Here is an 18,205-nt window from a genome sequence, read left to right as displayed (position 1 = left end):
TGTGGGATGGATTTTAATTAAGAATTGGATTTCTTTCGGGCACCCAGGTGGATCAGTAAGTTGAGTGTCCAATTCTTAATTTTGGCTCAGGTCATGATCCCAGGGTCCTGCGTCAGGCTTCATGCTGAGCCTGGAGCCTGCTTGGGACTCACTCTCTTTCAAAAAAAACCAAACAAACTGGGTTTCTTTGATGGTTATAGATTATTTAGCTTTTCTATTTCTTTCTGTGTCAGTTTTACTAAGTTTTATTCTTCTAGGAAATTGTCCATTTCATCTAAATCTAGATGACATTTTTCTATCACTGTATAATTATTGGTTTTTTAAAAAGATTTTATTATTTAAAAAAAAGTTTTTTGAGAGAGCATACACAAGTGAGCAAGGGGTGGAGAGGGAAAGAGATTGTGTAGAGCCTGAGGTGGGGCTCAAGCTCACCCAAAGTGGGACCGGAACTCGCCAGATGTGGGGCTCAAACTCACAAACCGTGAGATCATGACCTGAGCCAAAGTCGGGTGCTTAACCCACTGCATCACCCAGGTGCTCTAAGATTTTATTTATTTATTTAAAAAAATTTTTTTAATGTCTTTTTATTTATTGTTTTGAGAGACAGAGCGAGACAGTGCGAGCAGGAGAGGGTCAGAGAGAGAGGGAGACACAGAATCTGAGGCAGGCTCCAGGTGCTGAGCTGTCAGCACAGAGCCTGACGCAGGGCCCGGACCCATCAACCGCGAAATCATGACCTGAGCCGAGGCCGGACACTTAACCGACTGAGCCACCTGGGCGCCCCTAAGATTTTATTTTTAATTAATCTCTACACCCAACGTGGGGCTTGAACTTACAACTCCAAGATCAAGAGTGGCATGCTTTACTGACTGAGGCAGCCAGGTGCCCCCATCACTGTATTATTATTATTAGCTGCATTCTCCCAATTATTTTGCTGTTAGGGACCTTGCTGCAGTAATGTCCTTGAACCTCTATGTGCATATATGTATGTATTTTTGTAGGCCTCACTCCTAGAAATAGAATTGTTGGGTCACTATAGTACGCTCATTTAAAAACTTTTAATTGACACTGCCACACCTCCTTCCAGCTGACATTTCCAACAGCAATTTCTGAGATGCCCATTTTCCCACCTGTCCACCAGATATTTTTGCCAATCTCATGGGGGGGGCGGCAAACGTGTTCTGTTTTAATTAGCATGTCTCTCTCCCTGTTTCCATACATACTTCTGTATGTCCACTGGCCCACTTGTAATTCAGTGAATTGCCTGTTCATACTCTTTGCCCATATTTTTATTGGAAAAGTTCAATAATCATACCAGTTTTATGGATGGGTAAGTAGAAGTTTGGGGAGGGGCCATTACTTACCCTGATCACACAGCAAGAAGGCGTGAGCTAGAGCTAGGACCCACCCCTCACTGGACTCCACAGTCAGGTGGAGAATGTTATTTGTTCTGCTTTGACCTTGTGTCTAGGTGGGTGGGTCCACCTCTCTGTGGCTTTGAACTCAGAGAGTGGGACACCAGGCCCACCTGTGCTCACCTGTGTCTCCTCTGCCCGCTGAGGCACTGGGTGTGTGTCTGGATAAACAAGTATTTTCAAGTACCAATAAATAAAAGTCAGTTTTAAAAGTTTGCCAAGGGGCGCCTGGGTGGCACAGTTGGGTAAGCCTTTCACTCTTCATCTTGGCTCAAGTCATGATCTCACCCTTCATGAGTTCAAGCCTAGCATCGGTTTCATGGTGTGGGGCCTGCTTAGGATTCTCTCTCTCTCTATCTCTCTGCTGCTCTCTCTCTCTCTCTCAAATATTTCTTAAAATTGCCAGGAAATGCCATTGCTCATCAGGCCTTTGGGAATACGTGTCCCATCTCCATTCCGTAAAAGCGGCAACTCAAGTCAGAAAGGAGAAGGGACTTATCTAAGGCCACACTGGCCCCTGTGGTCAAAATTGTTGAAGTACGAACGCATGGATGACCTTTCCTCCTTTTAAAGATTTTGGTACAAACTCATTTAATAAATAAATAACAGTGGGGTGCCCAGCTGCCTCAGTCTGTAGAGCATGTGACTCTTAATCTCAGAATCATGTGTTCAAGCCCCATGTTGGGTGTGGAGTCTACTTCAAAAAAACAAAAACAAAAAATAAGAGCTAACTGTTAAATAGAGCATTTATTGCTTGCCAGACTCTATTCTCGGTGACTCAATCCTCACAACCTCGAGGGCATATTAAATAGTTATATGGATACTAGTATGCCCATTTCACAGATCAAGAAACCAAAGCACAGATGTTAAGTGACTTCCCTGAAGCTAATAAGTAGCAAAGCCAGAGTTTTGTTGCTTAAGAGCATGGACTCATATAATGCCCGACATAGCCCGTTTGCTATATGGATTATCTCTAAAAGGGTACAAGAGGAACTGCTTATAGGGATGGGAGCTGGTGTTGACATAAAGTCTATAATTTGTTAAAGGTGACAAGGATTATGGGGGAAAACTGAGCAGAGCTATGAGGAACTTGGGTGGGGTGGGGGAGCAGAGGAGTTTGTGATTTTAAGTGGAGCCATCAGAATGGTCTCAGAAGGTGACATTTGAACAGAGCTCGGAAGGAGGCAGGGGAGGTGAGGGATGTGAATACCTTCAGTGACGGTGACGGACAAAGGAGTGGGAGCAGCCGGAGTTGGGGGGCAGAGAATGGTAGGGTCTACCAGGTTATTCAGGGCCTCATGGGTCATGGTGAGGACTTTGGTTTTTACTTCAAGGGAGGTGGGGGGCATGGGAGAATTCTGAGCACAAGAGGGACTTAGGGGTTTTTTTGGGGGGGGGTTAACAGCTCTATTTCGATCTAATTCACACATCAGGGCACCTAGGTATCTCAGTCTGTTAAGCTTCTGACTCTTGATCTCAACTCAGGTTTTGATCTCAGGGTTGTGAGTTCTAGTCCCCAATTGCACTTTGTGCTGGGCATGAATCCTACTTAAAAAATAAAAAAGTCAAGGGGTACCCGGGTGGCTCAATTTGTTAAGCGCCAACTCTTGGTTTCAGCTCAGATCATGATTTCACAGTTCTTGAGTTCGAGCCCTGCGCTGGGCTCTGGGCTGATGGTGTGGAGTCTGCTTGGGATTGTTTCTTTCTCTCTCTCTTTCAAAATAAATAAATAACCACTTAAAAAAATGTTGAGATATCATTCACATACATAAAATTCACCCATATAGAGTTCAGTGGCTTTTAGTATATTCACAGAGTTGTACAACTATCCCGATGATCAATTTAAGAATATTTCCATCCATGGGTGCCTGGGTGGCTCACTGGGTTAAGTGTCCCGGATCTCATGGTTCGTGGGTTCGAGCCCCGCATCCCACCCTGTGCTGACAGCTCAGAGCCCGGAGCCTGCTTCAGATTCTGTGTCTCCCTCTCTGCCCCTCCCCCACTCATGCTTTGTCTCCCTCTCTCTCAAAAAATGAATAAACATTTTAAAAATTAAAAAAAAAGAATATTTCCATCCCAATAAGAAACGCTTAGGTGTCATCCTCCAATATCTTGAGCCCCTGGAAACTACTGATCTACTGTCTCCATATATTGGTCCATCCTGGACGTTTCACATAAATGGAATCATGCAACGTGTGACCTTTTGTGACTGACTTCTTTCACTCAGCATGATGTTTTCAAGGTTCATCCGTGGGATAGCATGTGTCAGGGCTTCATTTCTTTTTCTAGCCGAGTGATATCCCATTGTCTGGACACCCCACATTTAGTTTTCCCACTCATCAGTGGCTGCACGTTTGGGTTGTTTCCACTTTGGGTCTCTTATGACCAAAGCTGCCGTGAACATTCGGGTACAAGTTTTTGGAGGTATGTTTTCATTCTTTTTTAAAAAAATTTATTTATTTTTTAGAGAGAGAGAGAGAGAGCATGAGTGGGAGGGGGGCAGCCAGAGAGGGAGACACACAATCCAAAGCAGGCTCCAGGCTCTGAGCTGTCAGCACAGGGCTGGTGCGGGGCTCGACCTCACTAACCGTGAGATCATGACCTGAAGTTGAACGCTTTACCAACTGAGCCACCCAGGTGCCCGCTTTCATTTCTTATATGTAGATACCTAGGGACTGCTGTTGCTGGGTCTTTGGTAACTCTAAAGCCTCTGAAAGAAGTGCCAGTCTGTTTTTTCCAGTGGCTATGCCACTTTACTTCCCACAGCCAGCAGATGAGGGTTCCAATTTCGCCACCTCCTCGCCAACACATGCTATTATCTGCGGACTTCCTTTCAAGCAGGGTCCCTCTGGCTGCTCCGTGGGGACCCGGATGAGGGAAGCCAGTGAGGAACTGTGGCTGGCCCAGAGTGTGGGCAGCAAAGGTGAGAAGTGACTGTCAGCCGGAGCTAGTAGCAGTTGTTACTAGATGGGTTGTAGGATGTGAGGGAGGGAGGAAGGGAAGTCAAGGATGACCCCAAAGATTTACTATCAGATGGTTGCGACTCCAGTAGGAGGGGGGTTGGCAGATGGAATCTGGAATTCAGTGTTGGACCGTCGAGTGTGAGATACCCACTAAGACAACCAACTGGTAATATACAGAGGGCGACTGCGTAGTGGACCCCAGAGTTACTGCTGGCGTTCACTGCACATTTCTTGAATAATTAAAGTTAAAGCTGAAGCCGAATCCAGGATCTCAGTTTCCCCCTCCAAAAAATGGGCACAATAATGCTACTAAGTACTAGGCTGTTAGGAGGCCTCCTACGCAGCACAAGCCAGGATTGCACATCTGAAAACTGAAGTTAAACGTCGGGTGGAAAGAGGGCTGAGGTCTGCAGCGCCGGCGAGAAAAGGAGGTTATTTATGCACGGTTCAAGCCGCGTCCGTCCGTCTCCCCCGCCCCGCGGCGTCTGGCCGCCGTCAGAGAGGAGGCTAGGAGATTGGGTCGTCACCCTGGCTTCCCCCACTCTAAGCTGGGTTTCCTCCTTGGGGGCGGCCAGGGCCCAAATCGCTGATGGAAACCAGCTGCGGGAGGCGCAGAGGCTCGGCGTGCGCCCAGGCCCCTCCCCGGCGCCGGCAGACCCCGCTGAGGGGGGGGGGGGCAGGAGGAGGAGGGCGCCCTAGCTCCCCTCCCCCCTTCCGCAGCCGGGCCCGGGGCCCTGGCACGTCCGGCGCGCCTGATGCTTTCCAGATGTGAGCCGGGTTCCCTTCCCCCACCTGGCCCCGTTGCTTCTGCGGGGTGGCGGGGGGCGGGGGGAAGGGAAGCGGGGAGTCAGGGTCGGGTACCCTCACATCACCGGCACCCGGGCCGGTGGCCCCTCCCCGCTCGTCTCGCTTCTCTGTCCAGTCGGTAAAAACCAAATAGGAAAGGACTGACTGCGTGGAGAAGCTTCTTCTAGGACGCCCACCTCTCCCCAGCCCACGCCCCTCTGGCCCGCCCCGGGACGCGCCCCTGGGGGGCCACGCCCCCGGGCACGCCCCCGAGCAGCTCGAGGCCCCGCCTTCGCCACCACCGCCTGTGGGAGGCTTGCTCTTCGAGTTGGTCTTCGTTCGCCTCAGTGTGTCTCCTGGGCGTGTTTCTCGGTCCCTGTTTCTGCCTCTCCGTTTCTGTCCGTGTGTCTCTCCTATACCCTCCATGTCTCTATCTCTCTGTCTTTGCAACCCTCGGCTGGTCTCTGTGTCACCTAGTCCCTAAGTCTCTATCTCTCCAAATTTGGCTCTGCGTCCCTATCTCTCTCTGCCTCTCCCTGCATCTCTGTTCCCCCTCTCTTTGAATTTCTCTTGTCCCGGTCCATCTTCAGTTCTCTCCTTCTGGTCTCCAGCCCCCTCCGCCCCGCTGTGTCCCGGCGTCCCTCCCAGCTCTGCGACCCCCGCCGGCCCGCGGGGACGCCCTGCCCTCCCAATTTCCACCTACGCCTTATGTCGGCGGGCCGCGGGCGCCCCCGTGTGGCCATCAGGGGGCTGTCACGAGAGGCCCGAGGGTGGGTACGGGTGCCCGCAGGGGTGTGCCAAGTGTAGGAGAGACCCTGTGGGTGTCCCTGGGTGACACTGGGAAATGGCGGGGGACGCCAAGAGACTGTGTGAGCGTGTAGTACCGTGAGCTTGTGACGTTGTGTGTGTGGCTGTGTGACCTTGGGACATTTGGAGACAACCGGAAATAATAGGGTGTGACTATAAACCATGTGTTACGCAGAGACGCTGTGTGCGACTGTGTGAGATGAGAGAGGTGACACGCAGGTGGCTGTGTGGGACCCCGTGGGTCTGGGTGTGCCTGAGACACCATTTGGAGGCTGTGACATCAGGAGGCTCTATGTGACAGCGAGAGATTGTGTGGCACAGTGTGCAACATGGGGAGGGTACGAGGGCTGTGTGGGTCACGTGGGCGGATGATGTGTGACAGGGTGAATGAGTGTGACACACCAAGAGGTGGCGTGAGAAGGCAGTGTGACAGGTCTGGGCCAATGGGTGTGACAGAGGAACCACGTGAGTGTGACAGTGTGTGTCAGCCACACTGATCAACTGTGAGAAACTGACAATGTGCGACACAGAGGCGACACAGAGAGAGACTGTCACAGTGTTGTGACAGCGCGTGAGGGACTGTGCCACTGTGCAGGGCACTCAGAGACAAGAAGATGAGAGAGACCTTGCATGCGTGTGTGCGTGACACGAGAGTGCTGTGTGATGGCAGTAACAGCAGTGCGCACTGTGCATGACAGTGCGTGGGGGACACTCTGTGAGGGGCTGTGTGAGCTGGTGTGTGACACCGGGGAGGTCATTCGAGGGTGAGTCACTGTACGGCTGTCACCGTATGACTGTATGGCGGAGTCACTGGATGCATGACAGGGTGTCACTGTGTGACACCACAACATACTGGGTTACAGTAGTCGACACAGATGTCATTTGAGTAATCCCATGTCACAGTGTGCGGGGCGGGACAAAGTGCGTGTGAAGTTGCCATCGGTGTGAGACGGAGAGAAGTTCCAAAGGCACGTGAATGTGTGTGACGGCTTGAGAGGTCGCGTGTGACACTGTGAAGCTGTGTTTGCACATCTGACACTCTGAGTGTGTCTGGGGTGTGGTGTGAGGTGGCGTTGGTGACGCTGTGCTGCACCCTGAGAGATTGCGGGCCAGCGCGTGTGGCATTTCGGGGGGGGTTCGTGACTGTGGCAAGTAAGGGAGTGTGGTGAGCGCGGGTCAGTCGCGACACTGTGTGACAACGCCACAGCGGGGAGGTAGTGTGCGTGTCGGTCTGAGGGACTGCGAGCGGAGAGGGGTGGTCTGTGATGGGGTGACCGGTGTGGGGGGGACATTAGGATAAGTGCAGAGCGCGGGGCACCCTTGAAGGCTGTCTTTTCCTGGGAGTGGGTGTGTGCGTGCGGTTCGAGAGAGACAGAGGCAGAGATGGAGAGGGGAGACAGAGAGAGAGAAGACACAGAGACATTGAAACAGGAGGACAAAGAGGGGGATGGACAAGGAAAGGGGACCCGAAGAAACAGACCCAAGGTGATGTGTGTGTGTGTCGGGTGGGGGGGGGGGACAGCGGTGGTGGCAGCGAGGAGGAGGCGGGCCCTCAGGGCTGCGTCCCAGGGGCGGGGGCGGGGCGGGACTGGGGAGTGGAGCGGGGGAGGGGACCCAGACACGGTCTCCCAGGCTCCGCCACCTGCCTGCCATCCCGGCCTGAGCAGCAACAGGTAGGAGGCTCGGTCTGGACCCCGCAGCAGATTCTTCTGCGCGATCACAGCCTCGGTCTGTCCGCCTGGGAATGGATGAATGAGTGAATGAGTGACTTTCTACATCTGGGTCTCCATCAGCCTGTCTCTCCTGGAGCTCCTCGATCTCCCTCCCTCTGTCCCCTTGTCCCCTCTCTCCTCTGTCCCTTTATCCACCCCCCATCCCTCCCGTGTCTCTCCCTGCCCGTCTATCATCCTGTCTTCCTCTCTCCCTCCATTTGTCCCTCCGTCTATCCTTTCCCACCCCCCACTCCACCCCTCCTGGACCCTCCACCTCCCCTTCTTTGTCCCTGCTCTGTCCCTTCACCCCCTCTGTGCCTCTGTCCCCTGGATCACTCTTTCTTTTTTTTACCCCTCCACTTGTCCTCCCCTCCCTCTACCTCGCTTCATCCCTCCCTCCTCTTCCCCCAGTCCCTTTATTTCTTCCGTGCCTCAGTCTTTCTATCAGTCCGTGGCTCCCTCTGCCCCTCCATTTGTCCCTCTATCCGTCCTCTCTACCCCTCTCACGGCCCTGGCTGAGTTGTCCGGCGCACCCCACCCCCAGCCCTCTCTTTGGCAGCTAATGAGCAGAGGAGCCTTTGAGGTGGCCAGGGCGGGTGTGGGGGAGCTCCCCAAGGGGGCCGGAGGGGGCAGCTGCTGCTAAGGCCCTAATGAGGCCCCCTCTGCGCCTTTCCCGCCGAGATCTTAATTCCTTGTTCTCTCTGGAGCCGCCGCTAATTGGCCTGGGGAGGGCCCCCCTCCTGGCTCATGCTCTGTCCCCGGGGGCTGAGGACACCTGGATCCTGACCCAGCACCTGTGGCCCTGCTCTTAGGCCCCTCCCTCCACCTGCCGGGCAGCCTCCACCGCTGCACTTCCCTCCGGCCGTCCCTCGCCCCTCTTTGTCCTTCCCTCCATCTGCCCCCAGGTACCCCGTCTGTGCACCCCCCCATCCCCTCCTCTTGTCGCTCGCTCCCTTCGCTCTCTTCTCCGTTTCGTCTTTCCCTCCCTTGGCCTGCCTCTTGGTCGCCCATCTGTCCGCCCCTTCTTTCCTCCTCTTTTCTCTGGGTTTCTGTCCCTCCCTCCTCCCTCTCTCCACCTCCAGGCACCCCATTCGTACGCTCTTCCACCCACACCCCTGTCGCCGGGTCCCACTACCGCTGCCACCCTTACCTGGGGACCCAGGCTTGTCCCAGCCTACCCCTTCAGCCCCGACTCCCGCCCAGCTTTTAAACTCTTCCCCGCCCTTAGCCATGTCCAACAACATGGCCAAGATCGCGGAGGCCCGCAAGACGGTGGAACAGCTGAAGCTGGAGGTGAACATCGACCGCATGAAGGTGCGGGGTGGGTCTGGGGAGGAGACAGGGGGCTGCGGGGCCGGGGACCCGGACTCCGCACTGCTGGAGGTGCGGACCGTGGGAAGATCCCCTTCGGAACTGGGCGGGGCCAGGGCGGGGCGGGGCCATAAAGGGCGGGGTCGGGCGGAGAGGCGCAGGCTTGGGCGGAGAATGGACCGCACCCGGGCGTCCGCAGGTGTCGCAGGCGGCGGCCGAGCTCCTGGCCTTCTGCGAGACGCACGCCAAAGATGACCCGCTGGTGACGCCGGTCCCCGCCGCCGAGAACCCCTTCCGCGACAAGCGCCTCTTTTGCGTCCTGCTCTGAGTCTTTGCGACAGCTTATCCCGCTCCCTTGCCAAAATGTGAATCCAATAAACGGGGTGACCGTGGTGGTACCTGTGATTTTGGGGGAAACTGAGGCACGCCGAGAGCTTGAGGCCATCACGGGGGAACCTGTCCCTTCTCATCCCTTCTGAGTGTGTTCGGAGTGTGTTGGGGGTGAGGGTGTGTGTGTGGGGTTTGTGGATGTGGAGGAAATGAGCTCTGGGGGCTCTGACCTCTCCTGAGCACTGCGCGATCCTGAATTTATTTAATCCTCCCAACCGCCCAGAAGGCAGCTGGCTAACTGTATAGGACCCATTTTGCAGATGAGGAAACTGAGCTAGGAGGTAATGAGGTGAGGACTGTGGCCTCCAGTGCCGAACCCTTGAGCCCCTGAGCTGGCCCCTATCCTCTCCTGCGTTGTAGATTCATAGGATCCCCTGTGCCCAACCCCCCTTTTCTGTCTCCCTGAATGACTCCACCCCCTTTTGTCACAGGTGGCTACCCCCTGCCACAGGCTTACCTCTGTGGGAAGCGCTGACCTCTGTTCATTCATTCCTCCATGCATTCTTCCAGGCTCTCCCTGAATACCTACCTGCTCTGTGACCAGCCTTGTTCTGGGTGAAGCAGGGGACATAGCTGTGATGGAGACAGTCCTTGGCTCTGCCCTCTTGGGGTTCAGAATCCACTAGAAGACACAGACCTGTCCCCAGATAGTGATGACCTAGACAGGACAGGGCTGGGGGGTCAGGGGAGCTCAGAGGGAGAACTTGACTCAGTTTGGGCATCAGGGAGGGCTTCCGGGAGGAGGGGACATCTGAGCTGGAACATGGTGGTAATAAAACTTGGGGACCCAGAGGACAGAGAAGCATGGCTGGAGGGAGAAGAGACACATGAAGGTGTGGCATTCTTTCCTTCAATGGATATTTTCTTTGTTCTGGAGACCCAGGGGTGACTGAGGTGGTTCTGGTTCTTGCTGTGGGTTTCCCACTTCACACGTTGGTGGCCCACGGGACATTTATAGCCTGCAGCTATATATACATATTTGGGTTTTTTTTTTTTTTGGTTTCTCTACTTTTGGCCTACATAATGTTTAAAAATGTTCTTGACTTGGTTGCCAAATTGAAAAATAGGAGTACTTCACATAAAAGTCCTTATTTCTGGCTTCTCCCAAATTGGAAATGCTGGTGACCTCAGACCCGTACAAGCCCTCTGGGTGACCAGATGGCCAGGGGATGGGACCTGGGCTTTGCAGTTCACCAGAGTCTCCGCCACGCCCTACCGTCTCCTGGTTAAGGGGGCCGAGTGCCAGTGGCACCAAGAGAACGGGAAATGTCTTGAATGTCGAAAATGAGGAGACACAGACTGGGTGAGATGTGGGTTTGTGCTGTCATTTCACCTGGGTGGCTGGAGGGCCACTGAGTTAGAGACCACCCCCCATCTCTTCATACCCACTCCCTGTTTTCTCCAGACTAACACCTGTGTCGCCCAGCTTGGGGCTCCTGGGGTGGGGGTGGGGGTGGTTGGACCCCTGGATCTGGATGGAGCCCGTTCACTGAGCCTCCCCTCCCCAGAGGGGGATGCTGGCCTCTGGTGAGCGCTCCATTATCCACATCGGATTAGGGTCCCCTGGGCCCCAACTCTGAGCTTCCTGCTGGATTGAGGCAGAGCTTCTGCAATTACATCTCCCTCCCGCCTCCCACCTCTCAGCCGGCTCCAGCCCCGGGTTGCATCATGTCTGTGGGAGCCCCGGGGGAGACTGGGGACAGAGAGAGCCAAGGATGAGCTGGGGGGTGGGGGCCGGGGAGGAGGGATGCCAGGAGGGAAGTTGCCAGAGGATTCTGGAATTTCTCAGACCCAGCATCCTTGCCTCTTAGAACCTGAAATGCAAAGGAATCTAGACTCCCGGAACCTCAGAGGGCTGGCATTCTGGAGTCTTTCAGCCCTGGGGGGCGGGGGTCAGAATCCTGCTTCCTGTCACGCTGCGATCCAGAACTCTGCACCTCTCGAGTGTAAGGACTCCTTGAGCCTAGACTGCTGGGGTTTTTGGACCCTTTCAGCCTTGACATCTTGGGGGTGGGTAGTGGAGATCCCTCCTCCTTCACATTCCTGGTCTTGGGGAATGGAAGTCAGGAGAAGCAAGGGGGCTGGCTGACCTCTTGTGGGGGCGGGAGGGCGGGCAGGAAGGGAGGGCTACCTGGAGGAGGTGGGGGAGGTGGGGAGGGGTGGGTGGTGGCGGCTGGACGAGCCGGACAGAGCAGGTCCCCGGTGACCAGCATTCATGCACACAAATCTGGATAATCTTGTTAGCGGGTATGACTCGGGAGCACCAGCTTCTGGTCACCCGCTGCTCTATCCGGCCAGCCCCAGCTGTGAGTTCAGCTCTGGGGTCAGAGCCAGGCCAAGAGGCAGAGAGGTGACCGCCTGGGGAAGTGATTGCAGTCAGCAGCCCCCTCCCTCTTCACCCCAAGCCCCAGGGCTGCCCCACCCAGGCTGCCTCCCCTCTGCACCCCACATGCTCTGAGCAGTGCTTGGCTCTGCCGAAGGGGTCTGGGGGGGTCGGGGGCCCCCGAGCCACAACTATGACCATCACTTACTGGAGTCTTGTTTCTGAAGCCCCAACCTCACTTAATTCTTGGATAACCCCCTCCCCCAAAGACCCCGTTTATCCCTATTTTACAGATGTGGAATCAGGCACAGGGTGGTGACATCATGTGGCCAGTTGGGGGTGAGGTGGGAGCTGCTCCGGAGGGGGCTGGAGGTGTTGGGAGGGGGCTTGAAGGACGGAAGTGAGGGGCGCAGCCCCCAGCAAGGGCATGGCAGGGAAGACAGGGTAGAGCGCCTTGGAGCAGGGCTGAGAGGCAGAGTCTGACAGGTTCAGCCAGGGCCCATGTGGGATGCAGGAAAGGGCGGAGGGGAGAGGAAAATGGCCCCTGACCGAAGGTGCTGGGACCTGCCGATGAGGGACAGGTCAGGATGGACACACACAACTTCTTGCAGCAGCGAGAGGGGCTTGGCTGGTGTGAGCAGCCAAGAGGCTGTGTGGGTGCGTGCCGGGTCCTACTTGTGTGCGGGGCGGGGAGGGGCACAGGGTGGGTCCGTCCTCTTCCCAGGGCACCATCAGGAGGGTGGGGGTCAAGACAGGATTGGGCCCAGGGCAAGCGGGGTGTTAGCGCAGCCAGATGCAGACCTGGGCAGGCAGCCGGAGGCGCTGGCCAGCAAGCAGGGGTGGGGGAGCGACCTGGGGGGTGCGGATGACTCAGCGGAGGGCCTGCAGGCCAGGCTCCAGCCTAACCTTCCTCTTCCTCTCCCACCCCTTGCCACAAACCACTTGGGAACCCGAGTCTGTGGCAGGGCGCCCTCGGAGCCCCTCTGGGTCCCTCACCCTCTGCACATGGTTAAGTGGGTCAGAGTTTGTTGAATGGATAATAAGACTACCTACAGCTATTTGAGGGCTTCCTGGAGGAGGCGGGCAGGGTGAATTCTGCCTCTGATCTCCACACCACACCCCCAACAAGGGCAAGGCCGCCTTGCTTGATGAAGAACATCAAGGCTAAGCTCTCGCAACTGTTTTCCAGAGTCACTTGGCGGGTGGCCGAAGGGAACCCTCAGAGCCCCTCTCTTCCCACGGCACAAGGCAGCCCTTCACACGCAAACACGCATGGCAGACACAGCCACAAAGAGGCCCACGGGGCCACGGCACACAGGCACAGACCCACAACAAGATGCACAAATAGACACTGATGGACCAACAGACTGTAGAGAAAGTAATGCCCGTTCGCTGCCAGAGGACACACACACACACACACACACACACACACACACACACACTCACGGCGCTGTTGCAAGGCCGACTTGAGTTACACTAATCCCACATGGACCCACATGTGAAGGTTCTGCGTCCACCACAGTCCCTAGCACACGCCGCCCCTGGGTGCCCATCCCCCTCTCTGCCCAGGTGATAGGGCTGGCCTTTGCCAGTGGTCCCTGGGCTATCGTCTCCTCTGCTCCTGTCCACGGTCCTTCTGGGGATGCCTGAGTCCCCTTCAAGCAGTGCAGGAGGAAGGAGGCTGACTCACTCACTCATCCAGCTCCTTCCCACGGTTCCCCTGCCCAAGGAAGCCACCCCCTCATGGACCAGCCAGAGGGACATCTCGCCCCAAGGCACCTGCAGGAAGAGGGACCCTTTGCGGCGCTTGCTGTGGGCAGGATGCCAGGGTTCCCAGAAAGTGAGTGGAAGTATGCCCAGCACTGACGCTGGCCCCCAGTGGCACAGGGGGGTAAACTGAGGTCTGGAGGGGGGCAGGGTGGGTGAGGCCTCACTGGGCATGGGAGCAGTGTGGACTTCCTGAACGCTTAAGGGTCCCTGGTAGGATCCGGAAGCCAGTGGGAGGGAGGCTCCAGGAACCGGAGCTACCCCATCCCCCCCATCCTCCCATCCCCCCCACCCACCCTGCCCCGCCAACTCCCCTGATGCTTCAACAGGACATGAGCCTGCCAGGCGTCATCTTTCATTAATATGATACAACTTCCCGAGTTCCCTCTGGTCCATCTGGGGACCACATAACCAGGAGGTCTGAGGCCGCGACACACAGGCTCTCAGAGGCCCCGCTATGGCTGGAGCTGAGGCCGGAAGCTGGGGATGCCAGCTGGGCATGGGTGATAGGGAGAGGGGAGAAGGGGTGAGGGGGCTGTGGTCACTGAGGGCCATGGGTACAGGGGGGAAGTCTGCAGCCGCCCAGTGTCCGGCCCCGGGGATCAGGAGCACTCCTCCTGGCCCTGGACGTGAGGCAACATCGACCTAGCCTCTCGCCGTGTTACAAAGTGGGCTCTGGCCATGGTTGGCCATCGGGCCCATGAAGCCGGTGGTAGCCCATTGTATAGATGAGGAGGCTGAGGTACACTGGCTTCTCGTCCTCATCCAGATCAGCACACCGGAAAGAGGGGTGGAATGAAGCCAGGAGCTCAAGTCAAATGGGGTCTGTAATCCCTCTCTGTAAATGGCCTCCCCTAAGGGGTATCGGGAGGGTCTCTGGCTCTTACGGGCAGAGAGGCTGAACAGGGAACCATTGACTCAGTGGGAACCCAAGATGATTAAGAGCAGAGCCGGCAGCTGGGACACGCGGCTGATCACACTGGCCCAAGGGTGGCGGTGATTGGGATGGTTTGGGGAGGTGTGGGGGAGACCCATGTGACAGTGATCTTGGAGTCTTGGACTGCTATCTGTGGCCAAAGTATTATTCCTGGAAGTCAGGGTCCCCAGAGCTTGGCCTAGGGCCTGAGATTGCTGGAACAAGAAACAAGAGGGTGGGAGGGCGCTCCCCTCTGGTGCTCTTGGAAGCCCGGGGCCCTGTCCCCACCCCACCCCCCTTCCCCCTGATGATGGGGACACCAAGTCCCAGTCCTTGGAATCCCTCTTCCCAGGACTCGATGACGAGCTTGCAAGCTCGGGTGCACTCCAGGGACTGGCCTTTTTTTTCTCAGGCTCGGCCACCTCCTTCCCCAGCCTTCTGGAAGGAGTGAAAGAAATCTCCGTGGTGCCTGGAAAACACTGCATCAGGGAGGAATTTCCTGGGCATTTCTCAATCCCTGGGCAATGTCCTAACCCTGGGGCCCGGAGGCCACCCCCAGACTTGTGCCCCTTAGGTCTTGTCCTGCTGTGCCCCAGAGCGTGACAATCCAGTGATCCCCAGATGGGGCCACTGGGAGATGCCAGGAAACAGAGAAGGGCAGACAGAGACCCTCCTGTGAGGAAGCGGCAGGTGGCTCAGTGATGGCACCTTGAGAGGGAAGGTAGAGGCAGGGCTTGGAGCAGGGCAGATGGAGAGAGCAGGCCAGGGAAGGCCGGAGAGAGCTTGAGGTTGTGGGGGGGGGGCATCACTGGAGCAAGCAGGGGGAGGGAAGGCGGGGCAGAGGGAGGAAATGAAACAGCCGGGGCTAGCGCGGGCAGGGCAAGGCAAGAAGGGTGGGAGGGAGGGAGGAGGAGGGAAGCAGGGAGCAGCCGACACTCCAAGACCAACACAGACAGTCCTCGGAGCACAGGAGAGGGACTGGGAGAGAAAAGGCAGACAGAGGTGCGGTGAGGAGGGGAGAGAGAGGGAAAGGCAGAGGCAGAGAAGAGGTGGGTGAGGGACAGAAGAGGGAGAGGGAAGGAGAAAAGGCAGGGAGAGCGGAGAGAGGCAGACAGACCGACAGGCAGACCTTGGGGTTGACCATGGGGAGGGTGGTGGGCGTCTGAGTGGGGCTCAGGGGGCAGACCCGGCCCCCCTCCCCCCCCCCTTGGGACCCCTCTAGTCCAGGAGGCAGGGTGGATGGCGGATTCGTGCAGGAACCTCACCTATGTGCGGGACTCTGTGGGACCAGCCACCAGCACCCTGATGTTCGTGGCGGGCGTGGTGGGCAACGGGCTGGCACTGGGCATCCTGGGGGCGCGGCGACGGTCACGCCCGTCGGCCTTCGCCGTACTGGTCACCGGACTGGCGGTCACCGACCTGCTGGGCACTAGCTTCCTGAGCCCGGCGGTGTTCGTGACCTACGCCCGAAACAGCTCGCTGCTGGGCCTGGCCTGGGGCCGGCCCGCCCTGTGCGACGCCTTCGCCTTCGCCATGACCTTCTTCGGCCTGGCCTCCACGCTCATCCTCTTCGCCATGGCCGTGGAGCGCTGCCTGGCGCTCAGCCACCCCTACCTCTACGCCCAGCTGGACGGGCCGCGCTGCGCCCGCCTGGCCCTGCCTGCCATCTACGCCTTCTGCGCCCTCTTCTGCTCGCTGCCCCTGCTGGGCCTGGGCCAGCACCAGCAGTACTGCCCGGGGAGCTGGTGCTTCATCCGCATGCGCGCCACAGAGCCGGGCGGCTGCGCCTTCTCGCTGGCCTACGCCAGCCTCGTGGCCCTGCTGGTGGCCGCCATCGTCCTCTGCAACAGCTCCGTCACGCTGAGCCTCTGCCGCATGTACCGCCAGCAGAGGCGCCACCAGGGCTCCCTGGTCCCTGGTCCCCGAGCAGGAGAGGACGAGGTTGACCACCTGATCCTGCTGGCTCTCATGACGGGCATCATGGCCGTGTGCTCCCTGCCTCTCACGGTGAGTCTTCTGTGCAGCTGGGGCGGGCGGGGGAGGGAGGGTGCAGCCGGCTGTGTCCTCTAGCGGTTGCACCCATTTCACGGATGGGGAAACTGAGACCCAAAGAGGTCAGAGGCTTTGTCCATGGTCAGACAACTGCCGACTTTCTGGAGAACTCTCTCCATGTATGCTTCTGCCTTGTTTGTCTCCTCCTGACCCCTTGTCTTCCCCCTTCCACATCTCCAGCACCCCTCCAAACCCACCCCAACCTTCCCCTCCCCCCGCGATCATAGTAAGATCCGCTATTCATTGCATGCTTGCCCTAGGTCCGCCCTGTGCTCTGTAGTTTACAAATTCTCTCTCAAATTATCTTCAGATGACCTTCTGCCCTCCTTCCTCAAGCACTTAGCAAGGACCGGAACAAAGTTCCTGTTTTCTTATAGATGGAGGGTGATGTGTGCTACCCACCGTCACACAGAGCCAGGTCTGGACCCCAGGCCGGTCTGATTCCAGCATCTGATTTCCCCACCACTTCCCACCCCAGCCCCGCCCTCCCTCTGGCCCTGGCTCTCCTGCTCTTGCCCCTTCCCTGCACGGCTCCTGCCTGCTCTGCTCGTGGGAGAACCGAGAACCAGAGAAGACAGAGCCTGGTACAGGGCCACCAGGTCTCCCGCCCCTGTATCCTGGGCCTCGCTTCTCTCTTTCTGTAAAATGCAAGGGCTGGGCTACATTGGAGGGCCATCCAGTCTTTGGGGGCGGGGTTTACGGACAACTCAGAGACTGCAAGGTGCGGATACACCCATGGGCTCCAGCTCTGTCCCTCTAGGCTGGTAGTTTCCTGGGTTTTTCTCTCGCTTGCTCCCGGGATGCATTACTTACTTCCTTTACATCTAATCTTATTTCCTTCCCTTTCTAAAGGGCGCCCCTCCCTCATTCCTGCCAGTGAGCAGTGGTGGGAGGGGAGCGAGGGTGGGTGGGGGGCTGGGTGGGGTGGGGGCGGCGGGCTCACGGGTGCTTCTTGATGCCCTCGCCCTGCCCCCAGATCCGAGGCTTCACGCAGGCCGTCGCCCCTGACAGCAGCGAGATGGGGGACCTCCTGGCCTTCCGATTCAACGCCTTCAACCCCATCCTGGACCCCTGGGTCTTCATCCTCTTCCGCAAGGCCGTCTTCCAGAGGCTCAGGGGCTGGCTCTGCTGCCGGTGCCCCAGGCCTGCCCGCGGCGGCCCGCAGACACCCCTCGCCCAGCCCGCCTCGGGGAGGAAGGACTCCAGGGCCCCCACTGCTCCTGGGGGGAAGGAGGGGAGCTGGGTGCCTCTGGCGGCCTGGGGCGAGGGGCAGGGGGGGCCCTCGCCCCAGGCACAGCGGTCCGCCAGCACCGTGGGAATGCCGTCCAAAGAGGGGGCGGCGACCGCCTGCTCCCTCTGCTGACCCAGCGGCCCGGGTCTCCTGCCCTGACTTCCGGCCACTCAGGGGCACCCCGGAGACGAGTCTCAGGTCCTTGTCTGCTGGAACCTTGACCCCCTGGACGCAGGGGCGATCAGCTGCTTCCCCCCCCCCCCCCCGAGTTCTCCTTCTTCAGAGTGGCCGCGACAGGGTTTGGGAGAAGACAGAGGGACAGAGGGACCTTGTATCCTGGAGTACGAAAAGAATGGTTCTCTCCAAGTACTCGGTGGTCCCGGCGGCCCCATCTGGCCCCAGCTTGCCCATCCATCTCACTGTCTAAATATTTAGAAGGCAGAAAGCTCCCAGAAGCTTCTGTGCACTCAGGTCTCCTCTGGCTCAGGTTCTGGCACTGATCCTCACCCACTGGGGTGCTCGGCTGCCCTCC

General features: G+C 57.4%; 2 protein-coding genes across 8 annotated transcripts; both read left to right on the top strand.

The window, feature by feature from the left end:
* The first annotated feature begins 5,072 nt into the window (after positions 1-5,072).
* Positions 5,073-9,392, top strand: GNG8 (G protein subunit gamma 8). 7 transcript variants are annotated; one of them, XM_029925626.1, is made up of 3 exons: positions 5,073-5,146; positions 8,912-8,997; positions 9,194-9,392. In XM_029925626.1, exons 1-3 carry the CDS (start codon positions 5,134-5,136, stop codon positions 9,320-9,322), a joined length of 228 nt encoding a protein of 75 aa, XP_029781486.1. In that variant the 5' UTR covers positions 5,073-5,133; the 3' UTR covers positions 9,323-9,392. The 7 variants fall into 7 exon arrangements, with proteins under 7 accessions (XP_029781486.1, XP_029781485.1, XP_029781490.1 ...); XM_029925625.1 differs by lacking the exon at positions 5,073-5,146 and adding an exon at positions 6,544-6,735; XM_029925630.1 differs by lacking the exon at positions 5,073-5,146 and adding an exon at positions 6,842-6,939.
* A 6,084-nt stretch (positions 9,393-15,476) lies between these two features.
* Positions 15,477-17,992, top strand: PTGIR (prostaglandin I2 receptor). The gene is made up of 2 exons (XM_029925852.1): positions 15,477-16,397; positions 17,419-17,992. Exons 1-2 carry the CDS (start codon positions 15,630-15,632, stop codon positions 17,803-17,805), a joined length of 1,155 nt encoding a protein of 384 aa, XP_029781712.1. The 5' UTR covers positions 15,477-15,629; the 3' UTR covers positions 17,806-17,992.
* The last annotated feature ends 213 nt before the right edge of the window (positions 17,993-18,205 follow it).

The sequence above is a fragment of the Suricata suricatta genome, chromosome 16 (assembly GCF_006229205.1).
Source record: "Suricata suricatta isolate VVHF042 chromosome 16, meerkat_22Aug2017_6uvM2_HiC, whole genome shotgun sequence".
Lineage (NCBI taxonomy): Eukaryota > Metazoa > Chordata > Mammalia > Carnivora > Herpestidae > Suricata > Suricata suricatta.
This window is presented reverse-complemented; position numbering and strand designations above follow the sequence as displayed.

Bases quoted from the DNA above. Each gene is read 5' to 3' on its own strand.
- PTGIR (XM_029925852.1), top strand. From the start codon at position 15,630: ATGGCGGATTCGTGCAGGAACCTCACCTATGTGCGGGACTCTGTGGGA. The intron at 16,398-17,418 runs GTGAGTCTTCTG...CCCTGCCCCCAG, and splicing joins TGTGCTCCCTGCCTCTCACG to ATCCGAGGCTTCACGCAGGC.
- GNG8 (XM_029925625.1), top strand. From the start codon at position 6,663: ATGACAGTGCGTGGGGGACACTCTGTGAGGGGCTGTGTGAGCTGGTGT. The intron at 6,736-8,911 runs GTGAGTCACTGT...CCCCGCCCTTAG, and splicing joins ACCGGGGAGGTCATTCGAGG to CCATGTCCAACAACATGGCC. The intron at 8,998-9,193 runs GTGCGGGGTGGG...GGGCGTCCGCAG, and splicing joins TGAACATCGACCGCATGAAG to GTGTCGCAGGCGGCGGCCGA.